The sequence below is a fragment of the Protopterus annectens genome, chromosome 11.part0, assembly GCF_019279795.1.
Source record: "Protopterus annectens isolate FY-2018-M chromosome 11.part0, PAN1.0, whole genome shotgun sequence".
In the NCBI taxonomy this organism is placed as follows: Eukaryota; Metazoa; Chordata; order Ceratodontiformes; family Protopteridae; genus Protopterus; species Protopterus annectens.
The window spans coordinates 642,236,027-642,248,306 of NC_056745.1; the positions used below are offsets into that span (position 1 = coordinate 642,236,027).

Here is a 12,280-nt window from a genome sequence, read left to right on the forward strand (position 1 = left end):
GCATTCCTCTTGTTCCCATTGCAGTTGGTTATAGGAATTTAAAATGTGTACCCTTACAAGCTTAGTTTATATTGTATTATTAGAAACATATACTTAGAGCAGTTGTAATCAACAATTTTCAGTTCTAGTAACGATATACAAAAGACGTTTAAAGTGTACTTAAAATACTGGAAAAGTAACAAAAAATAATTACTGTTAATTAGTTTGTTACTGTTAACTTATGTGAAATTTAAAATATGTACTTCATTATGTGCAGATATGAACGAATGTTTAGCATTTTCAAACCTATGCCAGACTGGAGAAAAATGCATTAACCTACCTGGGTCCTTCCGGTGCCAGCGTGTTATTAGCTGTGGAACTGGGTATGAGCTAATGGATAATAATGTATGCCAAGGTATGTTCTGAACGTTACCATATTCAAATCTGAATATTTTTATTAATATTATTTATTAAAACACAAATTAATAGTAATTTCTTAGTTGACATGCTGGACCATTTGCCATAAATAAAGTTTCTGTTTTAGAGAGAAATAATATGTTTTATTTAAGTCTGCTGATTTTGGGAATCACCATGCACTGTTAAGAGATACTCCATGTTTTTTTCCGTACTAAATAAATGCAGCCTTGTTAGTGGACCTTTTCATGGTATACTTCTAACTACTTTCTCTCATTTCTTTCCAACTTCTTTGGAAGACCTCATATTCAGTATGGACAGTATAAAGGTGTTTAGGTTGTTTTTTTTTTTTGTTTGTTTTTTGTCCTGGCTTTTTACACCACAGACTATAAACCCTATGTCTTAACTTTTCTGATTTTGTTCAAACTGGTTACAGCCAAGTTTTTTGTGGTACTGAGGTCGAGCGTCAGATGTGAGGAACAGTGACAGACAATCTATATTTAAGTCACCCAAGATTATCATTTCACGATGAATAGCTGTAGTCCAGAAGAGAACATTTTCTAGCATTTGTATAATCACAGGTAGGATATATAGAGCTATGATACAGAGGCTTTGAGTATCTTGGTATTCCTGAAGGTAGGTGGAGTATATGAGTAGAGAGATAGTTCCAGGGTGTTACAATATATTATGCCACCACCTTTTTTTTATTTCTGTTCAGTATATATATGTATTGTAATGTGGTGGGGTGATTTCCTCATCTCTGATGCCTGACTTCAGCCAAGTTTTATAGATGGCTAGGATGTCATAGCATGGGTATTTAATGATGCATGAAGGCCATTTGTTTTGATAATGATACTGCTGATGTTGCTGAGGTAGAATTTTAGTGCAGGCTGAACAATTGACCAAGTATATAGGTGTGAGGGTAGAGGACACCCGAGCCTATTTATACTAGGCCCAGAGTTAGGGTGAATATAACTAGAGTTGTATATTTTAGTGGAAAGGACATAGTGAAATAGTGATTTATATTTTATTCTCATTCTGGTGTGAGTTTTAGCATGGATGGGTGAGACTGCAAGAACTGGGTGTTTAAGGAAGTCTATGTAAGATATATTATAGAGTTTTGGTGATATATATATATATATATATATATATATATATATATATATATATATATTTAGAGAGAGAGAGGATGTTGGCAGTAATACTGCTGAAAAGTGCTAGAAAATCTGTGGTTGGAAAGTGGATATGGTATGAAGAGGAATGTACGAGTATGGAGAATATGAAAGCAAGCACAAAATGTTGTATGGATAGTAACATGTTTTATGAGCACGATGAAGGGGAGGATTGTTGGGGTGGTGAGTAAGGACAGGAAAAAACATTGTAGTTGATGGAATTCATGCAGGGAAATGGGACTGGGGTAATTTAAATGATTAGATTTGCTGGAGTGAGAAAGTTATGATGGTGGATTTACTAGGTAGAGAGATTAAACAATAGGGGATGAGGAAAAATACCAGAATAAAAATATAGCTGGGGTAGGATTTGATATCAGGGTGGGGAAGATGGAGTAATGCTTAATGATAGACTGATGGTTTAGGAGCTGTGTGTGTATTATTGTGACTGGGGTATGTCTTATTGTATTTATATATATATATATATATATATATATATATATATATATATATGCGTATGTCTGTATACAGCTATATGTATGCCTTTAAGAATGGTAGGAAATAGGTAGATTTCTGGATGGAGAAGAGGTCCTATAAATGTAATAGTATGGGAGTAGCTAGAAAATTGGGGGTGGGAGGGGTTTGAAGTGGGCAACAGCATTATGCCCGTAGGAGGTTAAATGTGTGGACGGGCTCAGTGTGAAGGCAATAGAAACTGCACGTTATCACACAGGTATGTGCATTAGAGATTAGTGCCTTTAAAATGTATTTATATAAGCTGAAGTGTTCTGCTGGAATGACCTCATATAACCAATATTCCTAAAATGGGATAGTTGAGAGAGAGAAATTGGAGAGTACAATAATATAAATATGATGGGCAAGGCTGTTATTGGGTTGGAATCAAACGTCCTGCAAGGGTTTCTAGATGTTAAAAAAATGGAGGGGCAGTGACAAGTCTGAATATGTGGGGAAGTTTATGCGATGCCATCTGTGTAAACCCATGGATATGGATTACATAATTAATAGTTAAAGCTGCATTGCTCTTTTTACACACACTAACAAATTTTATTTCTAGAAAATCTGTTGCAAGGATAACTTGTATACTTCTGTGCTTCTGTGCTCACCTTGTTTTAAGGGATAGTAAAGTGTGTTCTGATTTTTAGGGACAGAGTCTATAAAAAGAAAAAATAAATAGATAAATAACATACTGAAGAAGGGTTATAATTGCTGAGTTTAGTACAGAGTTTTGCAGGTGAGGGATAGTATAAATATCACATGGATAGGAAGGAGACAAAATGAACTTAACTACATCACACCCACTGAAGTCCCTTAGGAGTTTGCAAACAATTACCCCAGGAAGACTACTTGTGGGAAGAAATGGGAAATTTGCCTGCAAACTGCCCTGTGCTGCTTTTAGAGATGCTAGATTACCTTTCTATTAGCAGAGTTTATATAGAAGTATTTCTCCACATTCATAAAATACTGTTTAATATTTAAAATCTCTGGCAAAATTTTCTGCACACTCATTTAACACACAGAAACATCTTAACATGCTATTAGCTCAGTAAAAGTGTATAAAACCTGTAAAAAAAGCACTCAAAAGTTAGAACACATTTTTACAAGTATAGTAAGCACTGGTACTTTACCTGTACAACTTTACAATACTTCAAAGTTATTCTGAATATCAAAGACAACTACACAACATTATATCTCTTCAAATCAGTCACAGCTTTCTGTGTTCTGCTATATATTGCCTCAAAAATGCTGTTGCAGTAGTTATTCTTATAAACATTGTTTATGAATTTTCTAGCTCTTTACATTATAAAAATTAATACGTTTAGTTATTTTACTTATTTTCATCCACATAGACTTATTTTAAGGAGCGTGCAGTTGATGAGGTGATAACAGACCAATTAGGGAAGGTAACTGATAGTTAAAAGAAAGTTTCTCAAACAATCACGAGTGCTTAACAAAGCACTTAACAGGTTGTTAGCAGATGACTTTTCAGAAAACAGAGTTATATAGGATGAGCATAGCAGGTCATAGTTATAGTGTGCAAAGTAAAGCACTAATTACAGTACTCATCAAATCAAACACAGTTGCAGTTTGCACTAATACATCAACCAGTAAAGCATAGTACATAGTAAAACACTGGTATACATCTGAAAGTTGAGCATAGCATGCAAAGGCAGTTTGACTGTACTGGCTGGACAAGGGGGTGAAGAGCTGCTTAAATGAATTAATCAAGACATACATATAACACAATGGATCCCCACATCTTTGCTATGGCAAGCTAGATAAAGTCAGCCAGCATTATATCAGGTAGCTCACTGTGTCACTTCATATGGTGGGAGTTGGATATCCTAGACAGTGCTACCAGCAATGCCATTCTTTCTAAGTAACGCTTGACACAACAGATCCAAACAGTAATGCACTGCAGGGCACCAGCACAGATGCAGGCAACTGTCAGCATAAAGAGGCTAAATGATGAAAGCTTCCCCTCAAAATGAGCAAAACATTGAATCCTGTCTGCTATGAAGATGAGAGACAGGGGCACTGTGTTCATCTTCAGTACCTACAACATTCTACAGGATCATCAAGTAAGTCATCTCCGGTTGGTGGATAGATCACGTCCCATGCAAGCTACATGTGTTGTATGCATTGTAACATCTTGTTCAGAACACATGCATAGTACCAATGGACAGTGACAATGGTGTATGCTGTCATTTCACACAAAATGGGAAAAGCATAAGCAATACTGTTCACTTCACTGCTAGGGTGTGTCAAAGGACAAGGAATGTCACTGGTCATTGGCATAACTTTTACAGAGCTGAGAAAGTCACCTATAATGTCGTATGATTGCGCTTTTACTAGCTATCCAGAAGGATTGTCAATTCCATGTTAGCCAAATACATGGCAGCAGGTAGAGGGTGAACTGCCTGGCATATGACTATGTACTAATATGTCAACTACTATTTGGATTGATTTGCTTGTGAGCTACCTTTAGCAGGAGTTGGGTGCTGTTTGTTTGTTTTGCATGTCAACTACTATGCAATTTTAAGGGATCATGGAACTCTGTTGCATGCAGAAGGGAAAATATGTGCTATGCATGAGTAGCTAAAGTGGATACTTCCATCAGAAACTGATAAAATTCAGAGAATCTTCAAGGAAAATAGGAGACATTATAGTAATGAGGTGTCCTGAAGTCAGAACTACCCCCTTTTATATACATAGTATTCAGCAGTGTGACATCCATGGTGTCAAAAGGCTGCCACATACCCCAAATGTGGTGGAGGTTTGGTATAAATGTCTAGAGATGTTACTCCAATAAAGATAATATCCTATAGTGTACTACTGAAAACTATATAACCTGAGCAGGTTGGTGAGTTCATACTGCCTATCAACAACTGGATTGTCTATTAGAAAGATTTCCTTGTCTCTGTGGTAGGAAACAGGGAATCTAGAAGAGTTCCATAGATATTCTAATGGCCACGAACCAAAAATTGTGCTATAGTCAACCCTTTACCAGTGTTCCTGTACTGTAAAACTCCATGGCACCAGCCATCACACACTTACATATATGACCTTCCCTGCATGCTTCCCTTCAGCATGTAAGATTATTCCTCATTTATTAACAGATTGTCATAGCTTTGGACTACTAACTCTCCTGCAGTCATGATAGTTCCAGATTTTTAACCTTCTTTCCATGTCTAGGATTTCTATGTACATGCCACATTTACCTTTAAATGTCTTGTTTATCCATGGACATGTTCTTCAACAACTGTCATTCCATATACTTTGCTGTTTTTTTTTCCTTTTGATAAATCACCTTTATTAAGTCAAGAAAATGTTTACATCTTTGATCTACATTTGAGTGATTCATGTACTTTCAGTAATAAACATGAAGGACTGACCTTCTTACATCATCATAGTTAAATCTAGATGTACATACATCACAGTCATCCTCAGTTTCCTTTGGCTCTACAATTGTATGCTTAAGAAGTACCACCAAACTTTTCATTGCAGTCCTCCACTACTTTGAAGAACGTGTTTATCCATTTCCATCTAACTACATGGGTATTGCAAACCTCCATACATTTTTAATATTACTTAATATGTTATAAATATAAACTATTGATTTTTCGTGTCACAAAATCATCCTACTTCAAACAAATGCATCACTTGAATGATAACTGCTTTTGTAGCAGTGTATTATTTCGGTTGTTAATCTGGAATCATATTAACATTACACATGCTTCCTTTGATCAAACAGATTATTACATAAAGTATACTATCAGCAGAGCATATCTTTTTATGTATAATTCTATTATATGATTATTCTTTAATGTAGAGCTAAGGAAATGGCATCAGTGACATTGGAGACATTCTAGTGTTTAAAATCTTAGCCAAATGGACCTTTATAAGCAAATTCCCGTTACCAAATTTGCTAGCAGCAGCAGCATCTTGAAAGCACTGCATTACATACAGTATATAGCTCACTTATATAAGGCATAGCATCTTCTCAAAAATGTTGCCTTGCTTGCACTGTTCATAAACCCTCTTCTCTTATGAATGCCAAGGAAAATAATTACTCATTATAAAGCTCCTACTATATTAAGTAGGAGTATAAAAATGTAAGTGATGTACTTACCAGAAGGACAGATTCACTTCATATTGCTCTGGACAGTTGACAGGTCACCAAAGGTGCTCTTCACTCAGCAACAACTAATCTCTTGCCAACTCGAGACCCTCACTTGCCTCATAATGAGCTGCTCCCTGCTCACTCTCGTGACTGAAATTCTGCAAGTCTTTTGGGTTTATAATACCATGATGGGACTGGATCCCATTCCTAAGTCAGGATGTAATTAAAATTCATGAAATTAGTATTGTTTCAGTCGGGTCTATATTATATTCACAGAGAGACTTTTCTTTGAACATATAATCAACACCTAAAGAGCGAATGATCTAAAGTGCAAATGGCCACATTCTTGAATTATTTCCTCGGAGAAAAAATTCACAGGGCCATACACAAAAAACACAAACTTCAAAACCCTAATCAACTGGGGGTCTGTACCCCCCCAACTAAATATACCAACTCCGAGATCGCTCTACATTGGGGAAAAGGGCAATTCTCGATAATGGCCAAATGAATTTTTTCCTGAGGAAAGAATTTGAGGACATGGCTGGTCGCGCTTTACAGCGTTCGCTCTTTAGGTGTCAATGATTATATGTTCGAAGAAAAGTCTCTTCAAGCATATAATATAGACCCGTTTCAGTCTTTGATGTCAGCCAAAAGTGTATTTTGGAGCACCTGCAATGTGCCCAGATCTGACTCCTTCTGCAATTCATATGAAGCTGTATGTACTGGTAGCTTATCTAGGACTGTAGATTTTTTTTATTAGATCTCCATTGTTCCTAGTTATATTGGAACTGTCTGAATACCGTTCTTCTATTTTGCTCTTGTTTCTGCATGCAAATCCTGATATTTTATGATTTTCTGTCTGTCTGTACTTAAGACACCGTAATCACCAGGTGAAGCAATTTCAGTGATCAATGCTACATTTGTCTTTTTTTCATGGATTACTATATCTGTTTTTCTCATATCTGTGTTTTGAACTGTTGGTAATGGGTGAGCCTATGTAATGTAGACTTCATTCTCTATAATGCTTTGTGGTTCATGTTTTCAATGCTTCTCAGCTACTTCTGTATTGCAGTGTTTGCACAATCCCCAGTGCAACAGTCTTGCCACTTTACTGTGCCTTTCAGTGTACGGAGTCTCTGCCATGAGTGTATCACACCCAGCAACAAGATATGCAACTGTTTCCAATTCTTTTTTTACAGAACCTACACCTGTCTGTTTCTCCCAGGCTTTCAATGGATTCCTTTAACTAACATGTACGTAGTCCAATAGCCTGCCATTATTAACCTTTCATCTTTCGGTTTTAACTCATCTGTCCTTAACCATTCCTTTGTCAAATCCTGTTCAATATGAGTTTGTTATAGAAGACCTCTTTACTTGCCACAATATTTATGCCTTTTCCACATTTTTTCCTTCTCATCCTTATATTTTTTTCTTTTGTTTTTTTAGTACATTCAGTTACTGGCTGATGTTTGTGTACTTGTGATCTAGTTTGCATTCTCACTTTTCACCAGAATTCTCCTGCTAAATTGAACTCTCCAAATTAAATTATCCATGCTGATGTGGCCTAACTGAAATAAGGAAGTATGCATTTTCTTAGGAAAAATGTAATAAACATTAACCAATTACATGCCTCTGGTACTACTCGACATTCCTTCATAAGTGACAATTTGATGGGGGATAGGTGGGTGGGAGGTTTTCATTGTCTGGAGCAATACTAAGTAAATCTATCCTTCAGGTAAGTATGTAACTTACACATTTAAAGTAGTATTGTCCGGACACTGGAAACCTTTGAGCATAGTGTTCAGCCGACCTTGGGACATATTAAGACAAAATACTTCAGAGAAAAGAATCCCCAAATGATGCTGTAGATCTAGACAGAATATCTAGACTATAGTGTTTTTCAAAGGGATGCAATGCAGACCATTTGAGTGTGGCACACATTTCATCCAGGAATAAGTTCCTACAAATGACAAATTCTACTCTAGACTTACAGGGAAATAAGCTGTTGCTGGAAGAGAAGTAGAACATAATACAGTCTGACAACATCGCTGATGAGAGATTTGTCACTTTTCCACCTTTATGTGGCTTGAGAAGGAAATAAGCTGTTGATCATCTCTGTTAAAGCCTTTCCTTTAAGATATCTATGTACATCCAAGTAACAGAGTTTATTTTCACCATTCTTCAGAAAACTGCGGAAAACACAGATAAATGAATAGATTGATTCATACTTCCCTTTATAGCCACTTTGGGCATAAATCAGAGGGATAGTTCTTAGAGATACCTGCTCATCATCAAATACCAGATAAGGATATTTGGCAGATAGTGCACGTAACTCTGAAACTCTAATGGCTGAAGTGTTAGCTACAAAGAAGGGGGTATATATGACAAACACTTCAAATCAGTTGTACTCCTAAGTTCAAAAGGAGAAGAAGTCAGATTTTCCAGTGTGAAATTCTGTAATCATTTGAAATATTGAGACCCGCTAGATCAAGTCCGGAAATATGGCAACTGAATATCTGAAAGAATTGACTTGCAAATATTACTCCAAGATGTTATTTTATGGAATATTACTTTTTCTCTGAGGTATAGTAATCGCAGAGTTGGTGTATATATATATATATATATATATATATATATATATATATATATATATATATATATATATATATTTGGTGGGGGGGTGTTCCCCCATGGGGGGTGCAGAGGGGGCTTACCCTCCCTGCACAAAGAAGTTTTAAGGAGAAGACAGATTTCTGAGATTCACTTTTGGCCTTTCAGCACTCAGCACTTTGAGTGGTGACATTTCAATAGGGAGCCAATAAATTAAAATCCCTGGAGGAGGAGGGAGGGTAGTGTAGCGGTCTGGAGTAGAACATTCCTTTCAGAAAGGCCTTAGAAAGCTAATGAGAGGTTAATGAAGAACTAAATCCTAGATGGAAGGAGGATATTGCTGACATGTACTTTTTTTTTTTTTTTTAACAAGAAACATCTTTATTGAATTATCACTTATGACACAGGCAGTCATACATCTTCACAAATGAAAAAAACAAATGAAACTGACTTCATTTGCAAACACTGTACATCACCCATAATCTTCTGTGCAGACACTGTCAATCAAAAATTACATAGCTCATTCAACTCCCACCCTCTCCTAAGACTCAGCCCTCCTCCAAAACATTATTCTGCATGTATTGTTCCCCCAGTTCCCATTTATTTTTTATGCAATTTTCTCACACCCTTTTCCAAATACTCCACCTCCAGTTCTTTTATCTCAGCTACTGTATTCAATACTTTTAGTACAGTTAGTTTAGACTTTGATTTCTACTATCCAGTAATCCCCCTTCCCGACAGCCACCAGAACCAAACCTAACAAGGCCCACCACATCCAATCCTGATTCTGCACCACAGTTAAAAAAAAATCACTTCCCTCACTGCACTAATTTGCCCACCCAGCACCTCCAGCAGAGTAGTCTACAGGAACCCTCTAAGTCTGCCAACCCACCATAGGATCATATGATTTATTTTATTTATTTATTTATTTTATTTTACATTTGTTGACCGGGCTAGTCTAACTGGATACATGTCCATTTTCAGTAGAGGCCCGGGGAGATAAGCTCCAACATTAAGGTAATGTAACAGGAGTACAAATAAAAATAAAAGTAAATTGTAAATAGCACGTTATTACAAATAATTAATGCAAGCTCCAATATAAGGTAATATAACAGGATTGCAAATAAAAGTAAAATTGTGAACAGTAAAATATTACAAAGAATAAATGCAGTTCATAGCTAAAGGGTATCTATTAATGAACTAAGGTAGCTTCAATAGCAAACAGATAAAAATACAATAATAATGGCACAAGGAAAAAAATAAGATTAAAGAAGGATTGGGTTAGCAAAGAAGTAACAAACAAGATTAGAGAAGGAAAATTTAGGGTGTCGAGTCAGTAGTATTAAGTGCAGTATATACAAGAGGAATAATGATTAGCAATATTTGGACAAGAAAAAAAGAGTGGAGGGGGTGAAAGGTACCATCTGGTTGTTATGTTAGACAAGGTTTGGTTGAAATGTCATAGGTAGCATAAGTATTAACAAAGACATAGAAGAATATCAGGAAGTGTGAAGTCTCAATGGTAGCATAGGAGTTAACACTGATGTAGAACAATATCAGTAGGTGGAGAGTGATAAAAGAAGAGTAAGTTTAATGACGTTAGAAGGAAATAGAAAAACTACATTATTGACTATGAATGAATAAGATGTGATTGTGCTCTAGTGGGTAGTAGAGGGGGAAAAAGAAATATGATAGCTGGCAGGTGTTAATCTGGATTAGTACATGGACATAACCGATGTTCTTTAAGGTGTATTCTTAGCTGCTGTTTGAATAGTGATAAGGATGGAAGTAATTGTAGGTTGCTGTGGAGTTTGATCCAACTCTTACCCACATAATTTGCAAAGAAGGGAGTCCAGCTTTATTGAGGGATTTCAGGGTGGATATTTGTAGTTTATTTACTGAGCATAGGGTAGTGAGATTTCTGTAAGGAGTTGCAATGCTACAAAGAATAGGAGTCCTACTGGTGTGAAAGAGAATCTTGTGGGTAATTGTAAATTGCTGAAATAGCTGGTTTTGGAGTTCAAGCCAGGCAAAGGATCATAGGAGATTACTAGGCTGTCAACTCGGGGGTCATAGGTTCATAGGTTGGTACTAGGCTATAGGCCCTAGGGCTTATACAAGCCTAGCTATAACAATTCCCTGGTTATTTCTTCCCACACTATTTACTTCCTGGACCCCTGTCTAGCAGGGCGACTGACGTGATCCCCGGGGTGAATTTCCTTTCTCCCATCCAATCGTCAAGGTTCCTTTTGAAGAGGGCCAAAGAGGCACTCCACTTGACATTTATGGGCAGTCTATTCCAGAGTCTGGGGAGTCTCTGGGTCAGGAACCTATCCCTCCAGCATGTTTTGTTTATTGTGATGACAAGGTTAAGATCCCTGGAGCTTGTGGCTCTGAGGGATTGGGATTTCTTTTAAGTGTAACATGTCCAATAGCTCTGGGTTTGACATGTCCTTGTATGTTAAGCAAAGATCACCTCTGAGTAGACGATATGCGACAGAGTATAGCTGAAGTTTTTTAAGGAGGTCAGCATACGGCATCTGCTTTAGGCCTGTGATTCTTTTAGTGAGGTATTTCTGCAACCTTTCCAGTTGTTGCAGGTGTCTTGAGAGGTACATACCAAATGGGGCATTGTATTCTATAATGGGTCTAATGAGGGATGAGTACAGTGGGACAATGACCTCTTTTTTTCTGGATGAAAAGTCCTTAGTGATGAGGTGTGCCAAATAGAAGGATTTCCTGAATGTTGCGGCGATGTGGTTATGGAAGGTGAGACCACTGTCTACCTGTGTCCCTAAGTCTCTTATCACACTTTCGGTGTTTAATGTACTGCCACCTATGTGGTAATTCACAAGTATATGTTTTTTCCCAGAGGGGATAACTATACATTTCTTGGCATTGAGCTTGAGCCCATGGCTCTGGCACCACAGAGCCTGTTTTCAGCGGAGGCCCGGGGAGAAATATGTTTCTGTAAGGCCCTTTTGTAGAGTATCCACATCATTTGGAGATTCAATAATGGCTCCCAGTTTGCAGTCATCTGCGAACTTTGTTAGGCATAGTCCCTTAGTAGTGGCCTGTACTTTAGAGAAGTAGATGCTAAACAAGAGTGGTCCCAGGACTGAACCCTGAGGTACTCCACTTGTCACTTGTCTGGAGCTGGATTTGGAGTCAGCTACTTTTATAGTGTGGGTTCTGTCAGTAAGCCAGTTGGCAACCCATCGAGTGACATAGGGATTTATGCCCAGCTTAGTAAGTTTATCTATGATTCCAGAGTGGGGGATGGTGACAAAGGCCTTGGCGAGGTCCAGATAGGCTGTGTGGACCTCCTTACCCTCGTCCACAGCTCTGGAGACCGATTCAAAGAAGTCAATCAGATTCAGGAGACAAGATTGGCCCTTCACAAACCCAAACTGGGTGAGGTCCAGTGTCTCGAGGTTGCCAATGTCTTTGTTTATAAGTTCCATGA

General features: G+C 37.4%; 1 protein-coding gene across 1 annotated transcript in view; it reads left to right on the top strand.

Moving 5' to 3' along the window:
• Positions 1-12,280, top strand: part of FBLN1 (fibulin 1) — a gene marked incomplete in the record, with an annotated part of 2,573,942 nt that overhangs the window by 576,948 nt on the left and 1,984,714 nt on the right. Inside the window, 1 exon segment of the mRNA XM_044088093.1 lies at positions 257-394. Coding sequence (XP_043944028.1) covers positions 257-394 — 138 coding nt within the window.